We start from the raw sequence: 23,830 nt of genomic DNA on the forward strand, positions 1-23,830 counted from the left end.
TTGGCGTATATTAGACATGATCTTCACATGGCAGATTGCAAGATTGAATATATTATGGTGGAAGTAATCTTAGGTCGGCAAAGGTCATGTCTGAGGAGCGTTTACCTGCTTAACCTGTACCGTAGCCCCCGGGACACGAAGCAGAGTTTCAAATCTCTCTTGACCAAGGCAACCAATCTGGCTAAGGATGCACCGTTGCTTATTGGAGGGGACTTCAATGCACCATATCATGTGTGGAAGTATGTTTATAGCACTATTAAGGGGGAGAGACTATGGCAGCAGGCACTAGACTTGAATTTAACTCTGATTACAGACCCCTCGTATCCCACCAGATGTGGCACGTCGACATGTAGAGATTCGACACCTGATCTCACTTTTGTTCGGGGGGTGGTGGATTCGTCCTGGTCCAATTCTAATAAAGATTTTGGTAGCGATCATTACATACTTATGATTACTTTGGCAGTGGCTAATAAAAAGGAGCGCACATTCAGGATGGTTGACTGGGATGCATTTAGGAAAAGAAGAGCGCAGAGAATCGATGATGAAGGAAATGAGTTGACCTTGGAACAGTGGACTAGTCAGCTTAAAAGTGACGTTGAGGCGTCCACTAAAGAGGTTCAGACCGATATTGACACGGAACACATGGATAGTCGCCTGGCACATTTGTTGGAAGCAAAGCAGTCGATGTTAGCGAGATGGAAGGGTCAGAGATTAAATAGAAGGCGTAGAAAGCGTATAGCAGTGGTTAATCAGGAAATTGAAGACCATTGTCGGGTACTGTGCAAGCAGCAATGGGATGAAGTGTGCAATTCTATTGATGGTCGCATTAAGAGGGGAGGCGCATGGAGTTTGCTCAGACATTTACTAGATGAGACAAACACTAAGTCTAATCAGAGGACTGTGATAGGGAAGCTGGTCCATCAGGCGTGTCGGGACTCCACGGAGCAGGAGTTGCTAAATGATTTGGCTCAGAGATACCTTCCTTTGCAGACCTGGCACGATACACCTGATGTGGTTTTGGAATATAGTGGAGACGAAAATGCAGCTATGGACGCGGAATTTACTGAAAGTGATATCAGGATGGCGCTGCAGAATCTTAATGGTCGATCGGCATCAGGGCCGGATGGCATTACGAATAAAATGCTACGGAATTTAGACGATGGGTCAATTGAGTTCCTTACGCGGCAGATCAATTGCCTATGGAAGGAAGGCTCTTTCCCGGAAGAGTGGAAACTGGCAACTACTGTTCTGATACCCAAACCGGGCAAGGCCATAGGGCTTCAGAATCTCAGACCCATTTCCCTGACGTCGTGTTTGGGAAAAGTCGCTGAGCATGCCATTTTAAATAGGCTAACGCGTTATGTTGAGGGCAATGGGGTCTTTCCGCATTCGATGATAGGATTTCGGCCCGGCCTCTCGACTCAGGATGCTATGATCAGGATTAAGCATCAGATCCTTGACCGGCGAACAAGGGATACTAAGGCACTAATTGGACTTGATGTGGAAAAAGCTTTCGATAAAATCCGACATTCTTTCATTCTACGGGTGCTATCGGACTTGAATATGGGGCAGCGGCTTTTCAATTTTGTCAAGGCTTTCCTTACGGATAGAAAGACATGTCTCAGGTTTGGGGAGATAAAATCGGAAGTCGTTAAATTGGGTTGCTGTGGTACTCCGCAGGGATCCGTACTCTCGCCTATGTTATTCAATCTGGCGATGTCGAAGTTGGCTAATAGACTGGACGCTGTCCAGGATATTGGCTATTCTATCTACGCGGATGACATTACTATTTGGAGTGTCGGTGGTAGTGATGGGGAGCTTGAGGCTAGGCTGCAGCAGGTGGCAACGCTTACGGAGGAGTACCTGGGTCTCATGGGGCTCAAGTGCTCCACTAAAAAGTCGGAGTTGTTGATCTTCAAATCTAAGAAGCTAGGTCGTAGGCCGAGGGGTTGGGTACCGGAAGTTGAGCCTTGCATTAGAATTCATACTAGGGAAGGGTCGGCGATACCCAAAGTTGAAGCAATCAGGGTCCTGGGTTTTGTACTTGAAGCGAACGGATCGAACATTAGAACCATTCAGCGTATTACCAAGAAAACGGAGGAGGCCATAAGACTTATAAGAAGGATCTCTAATAGGCATAGGGGTTTAGGAGAAGAAGGTGCGATGCGCTTAGTTCACGCATTTATTATGTGTCATTTCTCGTATGTGGCAGCTATGCTAAATTGGAATAGGGGGGAGAAAAATAAATTGGAAGCATTAATCAGAAAAGCCATCAAGGCTGCGCTTGGTCTGCCTATGACTACGTCAAACGATATGTTGTTACGACTGGGTTTGCATAATACTTTAGATGAAATTGCTGAGGCTCAACGTACAGCACAGAGGGAGCGGTTGCTAGGTACACCAGCGGGTAGGTATATATTACAGTCAATTGAAGAATCGGTGGCTGTGTCGCACGATAGGGCGCCCCTACACGAGTTGAACGTGAACCTTAGGGCGAATATCATGGTTCGTCCATTTCCGCGGAATGTGCACCCCGTGCACAATGTAGGGAGGCGGGTCGCGACAGCTAGGGCTTTGTTGCGAGAGGCAAAGGATCAGGAGGAGGAGTCTGCGTTTGTTGACGCCGCATGGATTACTAGTAAAAATGCTTATTCGGTGGTGGTAGTAGATGGCAAAGGGAGCGTTAGAAATGCTGCTTCCATTTATACCAAAGACCCGGGGGTTGCTGAACAGGTGGCTATTGCTCTAGCACTAATTGATTCTAGAAGAGTTTTGGTGTTTAGCGACTCGCGATCTGCGATTACAGCCTTCTCGAGAGGACTTGTTGCGGAACCGGCTAACAGACTGCTGCAGGGTAGGGATATCACTTCGCATACCGTTACTTGGTTCCCGGCGCACATGGGGACAGTGGAGGGAGCCCCGCGTAACCTCAACGAGGTGGCGCACAGGGAGGCACGAGGATTAGTGTGCCGTGTACTCCCTGAAGGGGCTGGATCTCCCGCTCCTGAGTACAGGGACCAACTGTTAACCTACAAAGAAATCACCAAGCACTATTACTTAGGGCGCAGGGCATTCCCGTTGCCACATCCTAAATTAAGTAGGCCGCAGGCGGTTACATTAAGGCTTCTGCAGACACGGACGTACCCTAACCCGGTCATCATGAATAAAATTAATCCGGACTGCGGGGTTTCAGTCTATTGTAGTAAGTGTGGGGGTTTGCTCAATTTACAACACATGCTGTGGCGCTGCTTGGCGTTGGCCGGTGATGGTTCTCGAGGTGAACAGTGGTGGCAGCGAATGCTGCACAGTGAAGTGCTGGCGGACCAACTCAGGGCTGTCCAGAGGGCCCGTGTGATAGCAGAGGGGCTCGGCCTCTCTGTACCGACGTGGGAGCGGCCCGCATCAGTCCCAGACTGATCCCTCAGGACCTAAATAAAGTTCTTCATACCATACTACTTTGCATGACGTATAGCCAGTGCTATTAAGTCATTTTACGCTTTGCTTGCGGGATCTCCTTGATGGAGCGTAAACGCACACTGATAGTGAGGACGAGCATGAACTTTGCGTTATGGAGAGCTTTTGGCCAATCACTAGGCTGCGATCTTGGTTATAAGAGTAGCTTAGTCATTATTTATAACTGACTCCTGCAAAGCAAAATCATCAGATTATTATAATAGACAAGGGTCGCTGTTTGCAGCAATATCTTCGACAACCAAATCGATGAAGCGAACACGAGCCACCCAAACCACATTGAAATGCGAGTGTTCGAATGGCTGGAGTCGGCACTCATCTTGATACATACCTTTCTGTTTCTTTTTTTTATTTACGCAAAAGGACTTATCGACAATTACTTCCACATGGCAGACATCATGTTGGCTGGCTAAAATTGTGACAATTGCGATGCGGTAATTCGCGGGTTGTGTAGTAGGTTTCTTTTTTTTTTTCCGTGGAGCTCGCGAGTGCTAAAAACTACGTTTTATTACAGCCGCTTGATGCTCCCACTCCAATATTCGTCAAAAACGAGAAAGAAAACAAAATCTCAGTGCCCTTCCACTCTGTGATGAAGGATGACTAGCGAAGCTCTGTATGTGGGCCCGTTAATGGCGAACTGCACCTCCGCCGCGGGTCGGCCCGCCATTGAACTATCTTCGGGATCGGCCCACGTATGGGCGGTGTTTAACGCCTGCTTCACCCCAGCGGCGGTTCGGGATGGCATTGCAGGATCTTCGGGTTTGGCCCACGTATGATAAATTTTTAGTCTACGCTTGGAGGCGACCCGCCAGATGCTAGCCATAAACAGCTTAGCTGCAACAAAAAGAAATCCGGGGGTTTTACGTTTAAAAAAAACGATATGACTGAGGCACGCCGTAGTGGAGGAATCCACACCAATTTCAACTACCCGAGGTTCTTAACGTGCAGCCAGGGCACGGTACACTGGCGTTCTAGCATTCTGCCCCCATAAGAATGCTGCTGCCACGGCCGGGATTTGGTCTCGCGCTATCGGGCTTAGCACATTCGACAAAAGCGGTAACATCCTTGCAATATGGGAACTTCGAACGACTTTCAACCGAATGTTCCGAAATACAACCTGTGTACCGTTATATGCGGTGATCATAAGGAGCGACACATACTGCGCTGTATATAAAGATAATAGCGTTTCAACTTCGGCACGTAAAACTCAAGCGTTTCATTGAATTTTCGCACCATCGCAAGCGAAAAAAAGTCCATTAGAAGATCTCCCATCTCTGCGTTTGAAAGCATTATGAAGTCTACAAAACTACGGCTATCCATCTAGCTGCCACTTTTCTCTAAAGCTAAAGGTTGAACACAAACCCATCGAGTGGGCACCCAGTGTTTTGGAGCAACTCCCATGCAATTAGAGACATTTTCGTGGCTTTGGCTCGCACTTTTAGAAGATGTTTTCTTGTCTCCCTCCTCGTGGTTTGTGATTGTCGACGCGGAAAGAAATCCAGAGGCGGCACCTCTCGTCTTCTGTGTCCTCCATACGTGTGCGTTTCTACGTGTGTGCTCGTGGGTGAGAGAGAGAGCGCGCTAGATTGACTCATGGCCCCGAAGTCGGCGAGTACGCGTTTGTCGCTTCACATCTGTTGCCTTGACAAGTGGTTCACTGTCTGCTCAAGTGAGTAGGTGTAAGGTTTCACGTTGCCGAGTACGTGACATCTTAGACTTGCTCGCTTTACCGGACGCATTCGAAGCGAAATAACACAGCGACATGACAGAGAAAGGAAATGGTTGGCGTTGTACAGCGGAAGCAACGCTCGCGATCGAGAAGCAAGCCGCTAATTCAATAACGTACCACTCTGCTCTCTGAGACCCGCATTGTCGTCTACAATGTTCTTCAGCACCTTGCGCCACTTTTTACACTCACTGTTTATTATTACTGCAGACTGTGCGAAAAAGTGTCGCGGGTACTTGGTGAAGTGCTGTTGCGCAGAAGCTGTGTTTTCGTTACGTGATGCAACTCAAGAAGTAGCTGTACCGCTTGAGGTCATGTCTAAACACACGGGGAAGGACGGCAGTGCAACTAGGAATCACGTTTTATGAGATTTACTGCGTTAAGAATGGTGAAAATCCACGACGTCGTACGAAGAATACTTTTTGTATGTGGACACAACTTTTTTTACATATTGCTGAAAATTAAATAAAAAATGAGTGACAATATTTCTAACTCTGCATCTTCATTTTGAAAAAAAATGTGGCGAAAATATTTTAAGCTGTTTGTTACGCAACTACAGCCTACAAGCATTCCTAACAGAGGCTTGAAATACGAAGACTGCACGAAAAGCTCGTGCAATGAGTAAGCAAAAAACAAATAAATAAAAAATAAAAGAAGGGGCGGGGGAGTGCAGACGATATTGAGATGCCACTATCTCGCTTTAGCCATGCAAGAGGATCTGGTTGACTTCGATAGTGTGAGCCAGACCATCGCATGGCGGACAGTTATGCGTTCAAATTTTATCCGCGCATCTTTAGTCCTTGTGGAAATGGAGAATGGCGAACAGACAGAAAAGAAAATCAATGTAAAATGTTTTGAGAAATCGGGCATGAATTTGGGCAAACTTTCTTTAATTCAGCAGTGCGTTTAGGGCGAGGATGCCCTAAAGGAGATACATGTGTTCAATTGGGTCCAGGGCTTTCGGAGAGGCCATGAAAGCTTAAAGAACGATGCAAGATCCGGACTCTCTGACGCCGCGGGCGTAAAGGCATCTGTCGTGTGCGGTGTCTCGTGTTGCGTAACCGCCGAATGACTGTTAGAATAACAGCAGAAGCTCTTGGCTTAGAGAAGCCGCCTTTGCACCGGACTTGTACACAAATATTTTTTTAACTGATCACTTTTACTCAATCACGTTTTTTTGGTAAATCTATCATTTAACAATTACTTTGTTTACTTGGTAACGCCAACCGTCAGTAAATTACTTTATTTTTCAATACACAAATACATGAGACCTATTACATTTCTGACGCAACAACCTCTAACTGGTGATGCAGCTGTAAGCCCCTAAATTTGGAGGGAAAACCGTGTCCAAACGAATCAAAATATGTACACGGACTACCTCCTTTGCACAATCATTGTAATGCGCATCGATCGCCTGAACATGGCGCGCTTGAACATTTGCACAGCTTTCTTGGAAGTTAGACTTCTGAGATTTTCTCTTGTAATAAACTTTTCCATCTCTTTTTCTGGGAAGGGCTTTTACGCGGCTTTCATAGCTGCCAAGAGCTCCTATTTAATTCTTATCACTTCTCTGCTAAAGAAATACGTTTATTGCCGTTAAGCGCATATGTTTCTATTTGTTTGATACAAAGGGTGTTTCAGCGAACACTTTCGAAACTTTTTATAGGTTGCCTGTGGCAGATAACCCAATTCTAGTTTATGAGGTGGTATACTCAAAGCGATGGACACTACTTGCATAAAAAAGTTGAAATACAAATTCGACTAATTGGCAAAATGTCCTAATTACGGTTTAGACTAATTAGCTTATGTCCCATATCGCAATTTAGAAATTCTAGCCGTGGAGTTCGTAAGGCGGATCAACTTGGAACGAATTCTGAGAACGACACCCGCTTCGCGATTTTAATTCCCAAACTTTGCAGAGAAATGCGTTGGCATTCCAGTTACTTGTGTGCTTCAAGGCATAAAACGAAGTTTTTTAAACCTATAAACTGGAACTCTAATGGATTTCGTAGCTAAGATCGGGAATTAATATCTCAAAATTGGTGTCGTCCTGAGAATTCGTCCCACGTGGACCCGCCTTGCGAACTCCAGGGCTAGAATTTGTAACTTGCATTACGGGACATTAGGTAATTAATTAAACCTTAATTAGTTCTTGTTGTTAGCTAGTCGATTATGCATTTCATATTTTTATGCACGTAATATCGGCCTCTTCGAGTAGACAAGCTCATGAACTAGAATTGTGATACATGCCACAGGCAACGTTTCGAGATTTTTGGGAGTGTTCGCGAAAAATCCTCTATATACATGACTCACATACACCCGTTTTTGCGCAAAGCGTTGTTTAGGCCTAGTTGGCAATCCATACTAAGTACTGTTTAAGCGCAGCGTTTATAGCACCCACAAAGGGACACGAACGGGAGAGGCGCTACGTGATTGTAACCCACGAACACTTTTATTAGGACCTAGTAATATGCACCTTTTTGTGAAGTTGCATTACGGATTTGGGTCCTTTTCCAACAACGAGAGCGTCTGGCAGCGTCTGTTACAATTAGTCGTTTAAGTATAAATAGCTAAGGAGTGGGAGGCGCCCCGATGATGGTCCACCAAATGTGGCCTGACCAAATCAAACGGTGCTTCTATGGCTACATAGCTGCGCCCACTTCAGACGTTGGTGAAATGGAATCGCCTATGGATGATTTTTCCGCTTATCACTGGCCTTATTGGGACTGCCTTCGCCTCAAAGCAGCAATGATGAAGCACTCAGCTTCATAGCAGACTCGAATCCAGGCATATTGACATTGAGTGACCGCGCATAATCTTATCAGTAAGGCGTTGGTACGTAGCATCTCAGGCCTTCTCTCCAGCGCACATATAGGCTGAGTTTTTAGTGTCGCTGCGGATGTCCTCACAAGAAAACGAGGTAAGATTATGGAAGAAAATTGTGAAAATCAATTCTTCGTGTATGAGCAAGGTGTGAAGGGCTGCTGAGGAAGCATTGAAAGAGCCAGGCCAGCTAATCTTATTGACTGAAATCGTGCACTATTTATAAAAGTAGGGAGGAAAGTACCGTTAAAGCAACCGATTACATTTATTAATTGTTCAATTACTTTTGGAGCAGTAATTAGTAACCGTAATGAATTACATTCTTCTACTGGGAACCTTTATTTTCTGTAAAATATACAAGTCTGGCTTGCACAAAGATAGCGCTGGAACTGCTGACTGTTCAGCGAAAGTTGCGGCGAAAAAAATGCTGCGTTGAGTAGAAAAGCACTGATGACAGCGTTGAATTCTTGCAAATTTTTGTCACAGAAGAATTTGCGAATACGACATCCAGCGGAAGTTGCAAAGCAAGGGGTCCAAAAATAATGATGCTACAAGATCAAAAACAGCTCGGAGGAAAAAAAATCAACGGTGATCGCATTTTCTGCCTGCAATGAAATTGTTAGACATGAACCTGTACGTGAAGTTGAAACTGTCAACACAGCTTTCTACGTGGAGATCATGAAGCATACGAGATGTCGTGTGCGCCTCGTGAGACTAAACTTGTCGAAATAGAAGCGCTGGATTCATAACGACGTCCATGCCACTGCACACTGTGCGTCGATATTGCGGAAGTTTTTGACACGTGATCTCATTACGGTGCTGCAACAGCTTACTTACTTGCCGGATTTAGCCCCCTGCGACTTTTTTCGGGTATATGACGATAATTCGAGACAAACATGTGACACTGATGATGTGCTTAACAGAAGAAGACATACCAGGAAGGCTACTTCGAGCAACGGAATAAGTGGTGAAAAGAGTGGATTGTGTCTACTAGGGAAAATTTTGAAAATGACCCGCTGTTGGTTTTGAAAATTAGTGGAATTAGTTGCTTAGATGTTCTGAACGAGCATTTTCAGCACACCTCATATAATACTTATTTGTGAGCAGAACATGCGCAACTTGCTATAATCATGCAAAAAGCTAACAACTCCAGTCAAGTTGCAAAGCAATTCACGATATTTCTTCGCTTCAGAAAACCAGAAATTACCAAATAAAGGGTTGCGTTATCAAGTATTCATGCCTAGTTAGGAAGGTTTAACCTAGCTATGTTTCAATGCTACGGGAACCACCATTTTCGACAGAGTGTTTAAAAATGTTGATACGCCAGAAGCACAACCCTACTCGTTACTTTCTGCGGCACAAAGCCTTATTACCTAAATGTAACACACACTATTCGCATTGCTTAGGCCGCTAGCAAATGAGAGTGCTATAGAATTTTGCATGTATTTGAACCGGGAAAAAATCACAGTTATCTCTGATCAAAAGATTTCCCTAAAACTTGCGTAAGTCTTTTTTTTTTTACATACACGTACACGTACCGCTGCTAATGACGCTTCACAGAAAACGCGGATAAAACATTCGATGTGGTCTCGTGGTAACCTCGTCGAAGCGAATCAGTAAATGGACACATTATTCGCTACACAGTCAACTTATGGAAGGCGAAAGCCGAGCAAACGCTTTCGAGTGCTAACCGCGGAGCGACCACACACGCAAAATTGCTCGAAAAATGCCCACTGTCAAAACGTCCGACATACCGACGATACTTTCGCGTTTAACGACAGCCTTCAGGAAGATGGCGCTATATTAATTAAACCCATTCATAAAAAATAAAACTGTCCCGAGATGCGTGGGAGCAGTACTCCATTCTCCATCAATGCACAAGCAAAATCGCTGGGCGTAGGGAGGTTTTAAAGCAGCCTAAGCTGCCCTGGAAAAGAGAACGCACAACCCACGCGCGAGCCAGGGCGGTGAATGACCTCGCGGGGTTTTCATACGTCGCGTGAATGGAAACTGGCGGTTTCGCTTTCTCATTTGACCATTTGTTATATTTATTTGGCGTTCCGCTTAAAGCGGGTCGAAATGCTTCAGATAGTGCAACGCCGAGCTGCAATAGCATTGGCTCTTTCACTAAAGAGAGTTTTCCGAATTTGACGTTCAAGAGAATAGATTCCCGCTGACTGACCGTGCAGGAAAACTCGATCCCCCAGATATATGTTCAGACGTTCACGTGATTTCGACTAAAGTTATGGATCGCTATGCCTCTTTTCGTATCGCGTAACAAAATAAAGATTTATTGAATTTAGGGTGCTCACAGCAGACATTATCGTATAAAAAACGCACCTATTGGGTGCGATGTTCACGCGTTCTCATGTTAATGATGTCATTGCCGCGGAGGGGAGAGAAGTGGGAAACGCAAAGGAGCCGTTAGCTGAAAGAGGAACAAACAACCATCCGCGGTTTTAAACGCGAGTTTGTCTTTCCATACTGCCATGCTTCGCACTCCAACCAACTCGTCCTAATAGCCATTCTAATTCGTATGTTAAGAAAGAGAGGAGAGAGCCATACTATACTGTCTAAGGCTTCGACTGTACGCCTATGACTGCGTGGCGTGATCATAGCCGGCAGAAGAGGCTCGCAAGTGCTATAGATAACTTGCGCGTGACTCCGCAGATGCAGCTTCTAAACGTCACGGTTCTCCAATATAGCGCCTAAGATGACTTCAATGTATCATATTGACTGTCGCGGGTAACTTGCTTACATGCAAGAACAAAAGTTTTGGAGGGCTCGTGCCCTACCAGCTGTATTATAGAATGTTATAGAGCTGTCAACAAATCCAGCTGCTGCCGTCCTGGGTCACCAACATGGCGCCTAAGATGACGTCAGTACAAGCCGCTCCTAGTTAGAGCTCTTCTTGGAGCAGAATCGACAAAGGTATGTGCGCTGTGGGATTTGTTAAAGAAAGTTCTATTCGCCAACAGGTTGGACATGTTTTTTCTAGGAAACCCATCAATTAGATGTTTTAATTTTATTTGATTTTTTTATTTGCAACACTTCTTAAGAAAAACTCTTCAGTGTGGTAAGTGTGCCTGTATCGGTAGATTAGTTGAGTGTGACATATCTATCTATCGGAAAACCTCGCCACTCTTGTGTAGCCACTCTTTAGTGCGGCTTTCCTTAATGGGACTCTAAAGAAGAGTAAGTTTAGCTGTAATAGTAAATCCTCCCCTCGCCACATCCCCTCTTGAAACGATCATTTTCAGTGTCACAGGAAGCATAGAAAGCCGTAAAAAATAAAAAAATAAAAATAAATTCTGCATAAATAAATGCTGTGACAGTTATTGCTGGAGCTGTTTGAGCGAATTATCACACCCCTTAGTAGTACTGGAGGCCTTGATTGCTGGTTCGAGGCCTCGCTAGAACACAGCTGCCGTTGCTGCTGCGCTCGAGCGTGGTCGCGGCTGGCTGTTCATAGTGACGGCTTCCATGCAGGCTATGTTGCTGCACCACAGCGTGTGCTTTCACCACCACAGCACCTTAGCTGCGGAGCAGTTATATCACGACGGGAGAACAATATTCACAGGTTACTCGTTAAACGAACCATGTGCATAAGTTGCATACTCTAAGGAGTCGTGCACAAGGTAACTTCTGTTTTTTTCTTTAGTAATCACTGATCCTTGCGTTTCAAAATGAATTCGGGACTCGGACACACGTTGCGTTGCATTTACATTCCACATCGACACCGCTGCCACAACACCTCGAAGAAACATGGCTCTAAGAGGAGCTGGCCGTCGGACGACAACACCTCTTACGCGAATACCATTGCGACAACGACAATACCAACGCGAATACCATTGCGGCAAAACGAAAGGCCAATGGCGATGCCATTTAATCTTCTCGCACCAGCCCGACTCGAAGTAAGGAATTTTGAAGACGTCCTTTAGGACAAAGCTCAAATTTTGTCGTTACAGATGGACTACCTTCAAGTCTAAAGGAACCAAAGATTAAAATTAGGAAGCTAAGATAACTTTTACTGCGCGATTACAGGGGAAGAGGGTGGGGGGTTGACACGTTGAAATTTATGCCGTCACACTTATGAATGAGAAGGTGCTCGCTTCTCAGCGCGAAATGAAAAAAAAAGCGAAATTTGGCCTTCATTTTTCACTCGTGTTTAGCGCTTAATGCGCGAAATCGACGCAAACAGAATTTTGAAAGAATACTGTATCGGCCGAACTATTCAATGCTTCTCCAAACGTCAGTTTTACGAACCTTCGTGGTATTAGTGCGAGTTTCCCGCGCTAATAAAGCTTCTCGGGAGCTATCAAGTTTTTTAGCGCAATTCGGATGATAACCAAGTCCGTTCCCCGCCAACATTTAGACAAATTTAGAAAAAAATACACAACTGAATAATAAATTATACGTATTTTACTTTCCACTTCCGTGCTCGGGCCAATGCGCAACTCTCGTATATTGAAAGCCAGCTATGATTCAGTATACGCTTCAAGAAACTAAAAGTGCTGTCAAACGCTGCCGAGCTACTTGACGCAGTAACAAATGTGCAGAAGCTCCACCCTGTAAATTCGTCATTTTTGATGTTTTCGTTGAAGTGCCGCCAAAATAAATCCGAACCAAATTATCGAAGTCGGCACTTTTATTCCTCTCTCTCTTGCACTACCCGTGCGCACATTTCGTGCGTTGTCGGCGCAGTTAAACATTGCGATTTGTTTCTGCACCGTTGGTCATGTGACAAAGGGCACATGAGAGTATGCACAGGGCAGCCTCACGTGAGATTTCAGGTGCAATGACGGCTTAAGATTGTTTGCTTTCTTTCCTGACAATCGGAGTGTCCAATGGACTTGTACTGCTGCATATTATGGTGTCATTCGCCATGGAAACCGAAGGTAGTAAACGAAATATTTTATGGGCCTAGGCATATTATTAGTTTTGAAGCATACGTTTTGCTTCCGGTCATGTTTGCTTATTGTATAATTATGAAATGAGATTGCTGCGGTCTCTTTAAAGCTTTACATGCTTTTATGAACGTGTTGCAAATGACCTGCATTAATGCAACGGATTATAAGGATTGATCGATGCCTTTCGTCACATAGTGGACTGGGCAATTTGATCGCATTCGTACCTACAATATTGTGCGAGTGAACGCACCTCTTTTCTGCGTAATAAAGGAAGAAATAAAGGTATAAAATATCTAGTTATAATGTTGTTTTAAACGTATCTCTAGGTCACACATATCCCTTAATGTAATCGGTCAATCGAATGGAAAGCGAAGGATAACACTAAGGAACTGTACTCAAAGCATCTACTTTTCATTACCGGTTTATTCCACAATAAAAGGTCAGTGCCCTTCCACTCTGTGGAGAAAGATGACCAGCCAAGCTGTGTATGTGGGCCCCTTAATGGTGAAAAGCACCTTCGCCGCGGGTCAGCCAGGCATTCCACTACGTTCGGTATCGGGGCACTTATGGGGAGTGCTTAAAACCTGCTTCACCTCCGCCGCTGGTCAGCCCGGTATTGCACTATCTTCGGTATCGGCCCAGGTATGGAGAGTGCTTAATGCCTGCCTACCCCTCCGCCGCGGGTAGGCCCGGTGTTACACTATCTTCGCGATCGGCCCTCGTATTGAGAGTTTTGTGTCTACACACGGAGACGATCCTGGGGGAATTAGCCCTTAACAGTTTCTCTGTAATTCACTGTAAATGTGAGGACATCTGTGTGTTTCCCAATTATAATTATAGCATCAATTGTTCACTCAATAATGACGACGAACGCCAGAGCAGTGGCACGAGCGCGTCGGCGCGGTAGCGCCGAGGGGCGTCATCGAGCCAGCTGTGGAAGACGACGACGCTGGAGCCAACGTTGATGATGATAGTGCAATGAAACACACGCGCCCCTCTGTATGTGCCGAATGACGGGGAAGACGAAGGACCGTGCCTTGATCGCGAGTGAGCCCCGTGCCACGGACCGCCCTTGCAGTGCCTTTACCTGGCGTTCCACAACGTTGTCAACGACAATACACCTCGTCGGAATAGTCTTGTGAGAACACATGGACACAAGTAGCCCTTAACAACTTCGCTGTAATACAAATACAACACATGCCGTACGCCCCTGTGAGCAGTGCTGAGCTTTCCTTTCTGCGGGTGATTCTTCCACTGCAGACGTCAAAATTGCGGCACATCAAATTAGTCTCTTATTGGCGCACTGGGAAGGCTGAGGCCCAAATAGCGACGTGCAAGATTGCTCTGGTGGTGCCTAAGCTAGCTCGGACAGCAAACGAGAACGAAGTTCATGAACGTGATCGTGCTGATACCAAACGTCTTATCGCCGCGAAGAAATATCAGTAGCGCCACCGAGACTTACGAGTAAGACAGGAACGACAACATGTGCCGACTGCTTCTGGAAGCGAAGAGGATCGCCAACGAGAGGAGCTAGAAACACGAGAAGGAACGCGAATATGTCGCAGGTCAGTGTCACAATCAAAGTTCTACATCGGCGTTCTTTATACGGACATAACAACAAAGAACAGCTCACAAGCTCTGGCGCGTTTGTGTCGGAATTGTTGAGTATTTTATTTTAACGGGGTACTCAAGACAGCCATCATTTGCAAGTGCCCAAGAACACTTATTAATTAGTGAACAATAATGTTGTGTCAACACTTATATTGTGTCCAAGCTTATATTGTTTTAAGGAAACCTATATGGTGCCGTTTTCATAATATTCTTTCTGTTAGGAACATTAGGAACACCAACAAGGCCTTGGAGCAGGAGTTCCCGGCGGCACATATAGACACCAACCGCTCTTTAAGTAAAGTTACTAAAAAATAAAATAAAAAAACGCGTATTTTCTACGCTTGCAGAATGTTGCCATTTCGAACTGCTGAAGCAAATGGTTTATGAAGGAGGCACAGGCACTCGACCTCGAAATTCGGACCAATACTCACAGAGCATGCGGTGGAAGTGCCATTTTTCATGTGTTTGCATGAGGATAATAATGCGCCTTTGTGCGAGGCGCTACATACTTAGAGAATGGGAACGACCAAATATTTGACAGCGACGAGGGAGGACAGGTGCTCACTTAGAGCTGATGTTTATTGAATCACGCACGTCCAAAAGGAACATTCGCCCAACTAGATTGTGAAGAACCATTGAAGACAAGCATGCATCAAATTATAGGCGGAGAGTTTTCATTTTTCCGGGGAGCGGGGGGGGGGGGGGGGGGGGGAGTGGCAGGGGCCCGACCAGCTTTCCGAACCCCATGCATAGATATATATTTCTTGCACTTGAAGAACTTTCAGGTGACCTCGAAGAATTGATCACTGAAGTGACGGTATTATATTGGTATACAGAACATATCATAGTAGGAGACAGTTAAATTTCACAAACTTGAGCCCTCTGGGCGGTGTAATCTTCCTTCGTGCAATTGTATACTTGGCTATCACTAATAATGCTTCGCTTTTCCGGCGGAACTGCAGCCTCTTGAGTCCTCTCGGTTGTGTAATCATCCTTCGTGCAATTGTCGTGTACTTGGCAATCACTAATACTGCTTCGCCTTTCCAGCGAAACTGCAGCCTCTCTCTCTTTCGTTTTCTGTGGGTCCGAGTATAAGCGCTGCTGCGCATGACTGCTGTTGAGTCTAATTTCTAGTGAATGCGGCCTTGACCTCACTGACTTGGCCTGATTGACTGTCCGGCAAGGGGAGCTCAGTGCCCTCCTCCCTCTCCCCCCCCTCGCCCCGGAAAACTCCGGAGGGGGCTCGGGCCCCGGAGCCCTCCCGTAGTAGGCTTCTATGGCTCACATGGACCCAAAGGAGCCTATCATTAGAATTCAATTTTTCTGAACAAAACACAGCCGTCGCTGAAATACGTTTCACCCTTTTGGCGAATAAAGCATGCCTCTAGCCGCTCGTGCGCGACAGCACTATTACGCTTTCCGAGCGTCATCATGGAACCGAACAATTGTTTGCACGAACACTGCTCGCAATGAGCAGGCATGCGAGTAAGCCTGTTATTTCTTGGGGCCTAAATCGCGCCCTCCTGCCTTAGTTATAACCCATCTACCCTTTTACCGTATGTGCTTCTTGCCACATAATAAAGGAGCATAATGTACAATATCCGTAGCTCATGGAACCACATCCCTGGTGTGCTTCTTCCAACAGGTGGTCAACGTTTGCTCGCCAACAATACACGCGGACAGGTGAGAAACTTTGTCGAGCACCTAAAAAACAATCCGTACGCTGCATGGCTGGCCCAAACATTTCGGATTCTGCAATATCTCATGAACAAGCGTACCATATCACGATCCACGGCCACATCGCTATTTTCAGTCCTGATAGACCGTTATTAATTTTATGCCTTGCTTTTAGGTTGTCATGGTCATCGCTGAGTTTATTGAATATTTATATATTAAGGTAATAAACAAGTTAGGCCATATGTGTTGATTACTCTTGGTTTCACGCACCTGTATCTTTTTCGTAGTGAAACGTTCTGTTGCAGTATGTCAATTTTGCGTGTAAAATATTCAAGTCCGCTCTTCGCTAAAGGCTGCAAGTGGAGAGCGCCTGCTACAGACACAGTAAATATATCGCTCTACGCGGATGTGGGCTATAATGCGTCATCAGCGGGACCTGCAACACTCCAAATTTCCATATAGCATGCTGTCTCCCCCCCAAGCACTGACCGCGTCAAAGGTGCTCCAAGGTCGAGCTTCGGTGCCCTCACGAGACAAGTTGTCACAATAACCTCCCGAATGGCTCACCACCAGTATGAGCGCCAGAGAAGAAAGTCCCATCATCATCATCATCATCATCATCATCATCATCATCATCATCATCATCATCATCATCATCATCCTGGTTCCGTCCACTGCAGGGCAAAGGCCTTTCTAATACTTCTCCAACTACCCCGGTCATGTACTAATTCTGGCCATGTTGTCCCTGCAAACTTCTTAATGTCATCCACCCACCTAACTTTCTGCCACCCCCCGCTACGCTTCCCTTCTCTTGGAATCCAGTCCGTAACCGTTAATGACCATCCATTACCTTTCCTCCTCATTGCATGTCCTGCCCATGCCCCCCCCTCCATTTCTTTTTCTTGATTTCAACTAAGATGTCATTAACCCGCGTTTGTTCCCTGAGCCAATCTACTCTTATCCCTTAACGTTACACCCATCGTTCTTCTTTCCATAGCTCATTGCGTCGTCCTCAATTTAAGCAGAACTCTTTTCGCCAGCCTCCAGGTTTCTGTCCCATACGTGAGCACTGGTAAGACACAGCTGTTATACACTTTTCTCTTGACGGATAATGGCAACCTGCTGTTCATGATTTCAGAATGCGTGCCAAACGCGCCCCAGCCCATTCTTATTCTTCTGGTTATTTCAGTCTCATGATCCGGATCCGTGGTCACTACCTGCCCTAAGTAGATGTATTCCCTTACCACTTCCAGTGCCTCGCTACCTATCGTAAACTGCTGTTCTCTTCCGAGACTGTTAAACATTACTTTAGTTTTCTGCAGATTAATTTTCAGACCCACCCTCCTGCTTTGCCTAATCAGGTCAGTGAGCATGCATTGCAATTGGTCTCTTGAGTTACTAAGCAAGGCAATGTCATCAGCGCATCTCAAGTTGCTAAAGTATTCTCCATCAACTTTTACCCCCAATTCGTCCCACTCCAAGTCTCTGAATACCTCCTGTAAACACGCTGTGAATAGCATTGGAGAGATCGTATCTCCCTGTCTGACGCCTTTCTTTATTGGGATTTTGTTGCTTTCTTTATGGAGGACTACGGTGGCTGGGGAGCAGCTATACATAGCTTTCAGTATTTTTACATATGGCTCATCTACACCCTGATTCCGAAATGCATGCATGACTGCTGAGGTTTAGACTGAATCAAACGCTTTTTCGTAATCAATGAAAGCCATATATAAGGGTTGGTTATATTCCGCGCATTTCTCTATCACTTGATTGATAGTGTGAATATGGTCTATTGTTGAGTAGCCTTTACGGAATCCTGCCTGGTCCTTTGGTTGACAGAAGTCTAAGGTGTTCCTGATTCTATTTGCGATTAGCTTTGTAAATACTTTGTAGGCAACGGGCGGTAAGCTGATCGGTCTATAATTTTTCAAGTCTTTGGCGTCGCCTTTCTTATGGATTACTATTATGTTAGCGTTCTTCCAAGATTCCGGCACGCTCGAGGTCATGAGGCATTGTGTATATAGGGTGGCCAGTCTTTCTAGAACAATGTTCCCACCATCCTTCAACAAATCCGCTGTTACCTGATCCTCCCCAGCTGCCTTCCCCCTTTGCATAGCTCCCAAGGGGTTCTTTACTTTTTCCGGTGTTACTTGTGGGATTTCAAATTCCTCTAGACTATTCTCTCTCACATTATCGTCGTGGATGCTACTGGTACTGTATAAATCTCTATAGAACTCCTCAGCCACTTGAACTACCTCATCTATATTAGTAACGATATTGCCGGCTTTGTCTCTTGACGCATACATCGGATTCTTGCCTATTCCTAGTTTCTTCTTCACTGCTTTTAGGCTTCCTCCGTTCCTGAGAGCATGTTAAATTCTATCCATATTATTGTTCCTTATGTCAACTGTCTTACGCTTGTTGATTAACTTGAAAGTTCTGCCAGTTCTGTTCTAGCTGTAGGGTTAGAGGCTTTCATACATTCGCGTTTCTTGATCAAATCTTTCGTCTCCTGCGATAGCTTGCTGGTATCATGTCTAACGGAGTTACCACCGACTTCTATTGCACACTTCTCAATGATGCTCATAAGAGTGTCGTTCATTGCTTGAACACTAAGGTCCTCTTCCTGGGTTAAAGACGAATACCTGTTCTGTAGCTTGATGCGGAATTCCTCTAGTTTCCCTCTTACCGCTAACTCATTGATTGGCTTCTGATGTACCAGTTTCTTCCGTTCTCTCCTCAAGTCTAGGCTAATTCGAGTTCTTACCATCCTATGGTCACTGCAGCGCACCTTGCCGAGCACGTCCACATCTTGCATGCTGTCAGGGTTAGCGCAGTGTGTGAAGTCTATTTCATTTCTAGTCTCGCCATTTGGGCTCCTCCACGTCCACTATCGGCTAACGCGCTTGCGGAAGAAGGTATTCATTATCCGCATATTATTCTGTTTTGCAAATTCTACTAATAACTCTCCCCTGCTATTCCTCGAGCCTATGCCATATTCCCCCACTGACTTGTCTCCAGCCTGCTTCTTGCCTACCTTGGCATTTAAGTCGCCCATCAGTATAGTGTATTTGTTTCGCATTTACCCATCGCCAATTCCACGTCTTCATAAAGGCTTTCGACTTCCTGGTCATCATGACTGGATGTAGGGGCGTAGACCTGTACTACCTTCAATTTGTACCTCTTATGGAGTTTCACAACAAGACCTGCCGCCCTTTCGCTAATGCTATAAAATCCTTGTATGTTACCAGCTATATCCTTATTAATCAGGAATCCGACTCCTAGTTCTCGTCTCTCCGCTAAGCCCCAGTAGCACAGTACGTGCCCGCTTTTTAGCACTGTATATGCTTCTTTTGTCCTCCTAACCTCACTGAGCCCTATTATATCCCATTTACTACCCTCTTATTCCTACAATAACACTGCGAGACTCGTCTCACTAGATAGCGTTCTAACGTTAAACGTTGCGAGGTTCAAGTTCCAATGGCGGCCTGTCAATTATGCTTCAGAAATTTTCCTTTCGAGGTTTTTTTTCTCGTCTCTTAACCTCGTTCTCTTAACTACTACACGCAGAAACAAAGCAACAGCGCTCGCATTTGATCCCGTAGATGAGATGCAATATATATATATACAGAAACCAGCCATTGCACTCGTAGTACAGCCCCCTGCGCCGTTCTCTTTCGAAAGTAGTCATATTAGAGTTATTATAATTAGGTAAAGGTATTTCGCTCTCGTCAGCAACAATCCTTGAAATAGTTACTCGGGCTAGCTTCCCACGCTAAGCGTGCCGCACTCGCCACGCACCTGCAAGTCCCACATTTAACAGCAAATCATGCATCGCGCAAAGAAGAGACTCCGCGTTGACCGCCTCCGCTCATTTACGATGTGAAGCTGGGGGGTGTAACGGCAGGCGACCTGATCGAGTCCAGGCCAAGTCAAACATAGGGACAGGGGAACGCAGATGGTGAGAGGGTGCTGGTACTACAGGGTGGTCTAGGAGAGAAGACCCAGTGACGGCAGCTCCTGGGCATCGCAAGACTCCTCTGCCAATATCGATTGGCTTGCGCCATCGCGTATTTGGCCCCGAGTTCGTCGCTTTGGCGCAACCAATTTGCAGACCTGCTGCTTGCGCAGCTCCGGCTACTGCTGGAGTGGAGATGCGAGACGGTCTTACCTATGTGCAAATGGTATTTACGAAGTGTCCATTTTTCCTTCTTTTTTGCTTCCCAGACTAACGCGATTCCTTGGTGTGCTGCTGACGTGTAAGTCGTTGGCAGCTGTATTCTGTGCTTGTGCTCCTCTTTCCAGCATTCTCTGCCCTTTTTCCCGGTGCACTTAACCTGTAGTGTCTGCAGCGAAGTGCCATCGTGAGAAGCCGTTCGTTAATCTGTAGGTACCGAATGACTACTCACAATGGGCTGAATCGACACCTTGAGGTCAAAGACACCGCATGATGAGGAATGCTCTGGTAATAAATATTCATAGGCGTGGTGCTAATTCCTTCCTCTTTCTTTCTCTTGCTCTTTCTCTACTTGTTAGGAGCAAGTGCTTTGAAAATATATACAAACAACACGAACTCCGAGTTAGAGCTCTTCTCGGAGCAGAATCGAAAAAGGCATGTGTGCTCTGGGATTTGGCGTAGAGAGGTCTATTCACAAATATGTCGAATGTGTTTTTTCAGGAAACCCATGAAATAAGTGCTTTTATTTTGTTTGTTACTTGCAACTTTTCTTAATAAAAACTCTTCGATGTAGTAAACGTGCCCCTACTGGAACATTACTTCAGTGTGACATTACTCGCATTACAAAGGATGCGAGTAGAAGTTCAGATAGAAAGGCAACAAAATCTGACAACATATTAAAGCCCTTTGTGGTACATTACATATTTCAAGCCGGATCCAAAATAAGTCATGTTTATTCAGTAGGAATTGGGGCACTGCTATGCTAGCCCCGGCTTAGGGATATCCGTACTCGAATTTCCTTGCGATATTCATTCTCGTTCCAATTATTAGTATAAAAAAAGTATCTAGCCCCTTCGCCCCCCTCCCCCCAGCTCTTCGAAAAAGAAACCGTGAAATACAGTAAACGGTCCAGCACATATAGTTGACCTATATCTCAAAAGCGAAGTTAATCTGACGATTTGGGTTAAATGCGTGTGACTTCATTACAGCCCCGCTTCTAGTTTTTAAGTGCAACGTCTGCCTTCAAGTTCACAGTTGTTACGTAAGTGCAGCCTCATTATTTAACTAACTGGATCTTACAATATGCGGCTGTAATGTCCACCCCTGCAAGTATTCCACGTGCCTAAGTGAAATAGTCATATCTGTGAAAGCCGATAACAAAGTCTTGGAAGCTATTTCTTCCTACGGCTATCTCGTCGTTGTCATAATACGAGTACTTTAAGTCCTAGCGGGACAGATCACCCTAACGGTATATTTTGTTTTGTCGTTACTGCAGAAACACATTCTTAGGATTAAGCTTTTATGTGCTGCTTCAATGTGGAATCAATTGTCTAATACTCTTGTTACGACACTTGAAGTTGTTCGGATAGCGTGGCTAGCTTTACTACTTGCATTTATAATAGCCCCGCTGCCTATACGCCTATAAAGAGAACCCTTTAATTAGTGTCACTTGCACAATGTGGCCCACTTGATAAGCGCTCTCCATTCAACAAAATTTATTATCGCTTGCTCCCAGCTCCGCCTTTATGTAACTTATGTAACCACACCATTTCATAATTATGCTTCAGACGTGCACAGTGATAAGATCGGTATCTAGACAGCTCACAAAGGCGTGACTGTGCCCAGTTATTCGGTTCTAGGGTCTTGAAGGACTGAATTCGCCATGCGAAGCGGCGTTCGGATTTACGTTTTACTTGACGTCACTCTTAGGAAGGATATTCTTCATACTGCCACTCGCGTCTTGTGGCGATATTTTCGGCGTCGCTTTCCTCCGGATTGCCTTCATGTCATGAGTAGCGATGGCCCATTGACTCCATAAATTTGACGGGCGCAAGACTTGATAAGAGGTAAACCACCGGGAAGCCGGTGAATGGCAAGCCGGAGCTCAGGGTCCTTATTCACAGAAGCGTTCTTACCCTAGAATTGCTCGTGCAGAAAAATTCCAGCTACTCTCAGTGCCGGACATAACTAGCGAAGGCGGCCAGCCAATGGCAGAGCACTTACGAATGAAAAACTTTGAGAATACGGCCCCTCATCTGCACCTCGCGACGGTATGTGCAACCAACACACCGCTCAATATTGTTTCACCGGATGCACTGTGGGGCTTCTCAGAAATTAAACTTTATCGCGAAACATGCGCGACCTTTTCATAGCAATGCTGTAGTTTGAGGAGAGCATTCTTACAGAGTCACTGATGGCATAGCAGCGTTCGCAAAATATAAGGATCGTTTTCGTCCGACTGAAATTATACCGTGATTCCCGCCGAGTGGCTGACCTTCGCTATAAAAGCTTTAAAATTCTGCCTTGTTTGTGCGACATATTTCAATCTAAACATAGACGTTCTTGTGTCCATCTTTAGTACGTAGCGTATTCCATTTCATCCGAGGTATCTTTTGCATATCTCAGCAATGACGGGGAGGTGCCTGTGCGCAAATGGATGAAGAAGCCAATTATGGAAAAGTAAAGACTCATCCCAATATAGAGACTGAAGAAGCTTGTCGGATACGAACCTTCCCTCCTGCGGCCATCGGGTGTTCGTGCACTCATTACTCCAGTGTGCGGCAGAGCAGCTTGACGTATCCAAACAGCGCGCGCAGAACAATCTTGCGTCACTATTTGGCAACAGCACGCACGGAAGGCACCACGGCTGGTTGACTGCGGCACGACAGTTTCGGACGAGCGAAGGGTAAGAATGAGAGGAACAATGTCGCGAGCAATTGCACAGCAGAGGTCTGCGTGAGGTCTCGTTGCCCACCGCTTGCGCCACAACGTGAACGACTCACACCTGCATGCGGTCGCCCATCGCTTATCTTATCATCGTCCACTCGGAGTGGGCTAGGCGCTGGCCGATACGAAACTTAAAGAATCAAGGAGAACAGAAAAAAGCGCCCTGTTTGCATGTCTCTCGAAGGTGTGGTGAAACAGAGTGCGCTGATTTAATGGTGGGTGGGCTTAACAAGCAGTTGCACGTTTAATGGCTTATAGCTCGCGCATTGTGATCCTTGCTGAGAAGGGAAGAACGTGTGAGGTAGTACGCGTGGCGAAGAACCAATTATGTATGCTGCTCTACTCAGGACCGTGAACAGCAATGACAGTTCTGTCAAGAAAAGAAAACAAAGAAGTTTGGTGTAAGCTAAAGGCTGTTTAGCGCATATGTGTTTATTTATAATCGGTTTCTTGAATGACGCACAGTGAAATCGTTTGAATGAATCTTGTGCGTGGAGCCTACGTCAGAGAGGAAACGATAGTGTTTATAGTACGCACACTTATTTGAGCCTTATGGCGTGTCTTCTGACATTGCTCTGATCTCGAACTTCATGAAATTCATGCTTAGCAGTTTATCACGTATACAGGTAATATACAAAATACGGCTTTTGACAGCGCAAAAAAATATTGCATCAGGAAGAATCTGCACACTTGACAGTTTTCGCATTC

General features: G+C 45.5%; 1 protein-coding gene across 4 annotated transcripts in view; it reads right to left on the minus strand.

The window, feature by feature from the left end:
- LOC142592606 (putative protein kinase C delta type homolog) overlaps positions 1-23,830 on the minus strand; it is a 556,922-nt gene that overhangs the window by 489,561 nt on the left and 43,531 nt on the right. The window contains exon 1 of one of the 4 annotated variants that reach the window (XM_075704145.1): positions 22,906-23,108. The exons of 2 other annotated variants lie outside the window; for them this stretch is intronic. In XM_075704145.1, coding sequence (XP_075560260.1) covers positions 22,906-22,942 — 37 coding nt within the window. In that variant the 5' untranslated portion in view covers positions 22,943-23,108. Of the gene's footprint in view, positions 1-22,905; positions 23,109-23,830 lie in introns of those variants that run through there. One more of the 4 variants, XM_075704148.1, reaches the window with a different exon arrangement.

This window comes from Dermacentor variabilis, chromosome 9 (assembly GCF_050947875.1).
Source record: "Dermacentor variabilis isolate Ectoservices chromosome 9, ASM5094787v1, whole genome shotgun sequence".
NCBI lineage: Eukaryota > Metazoa > Arthropoda > Arachnida > Ixodida > Ixodidae > Dermacentor > Dermacentor variabilis.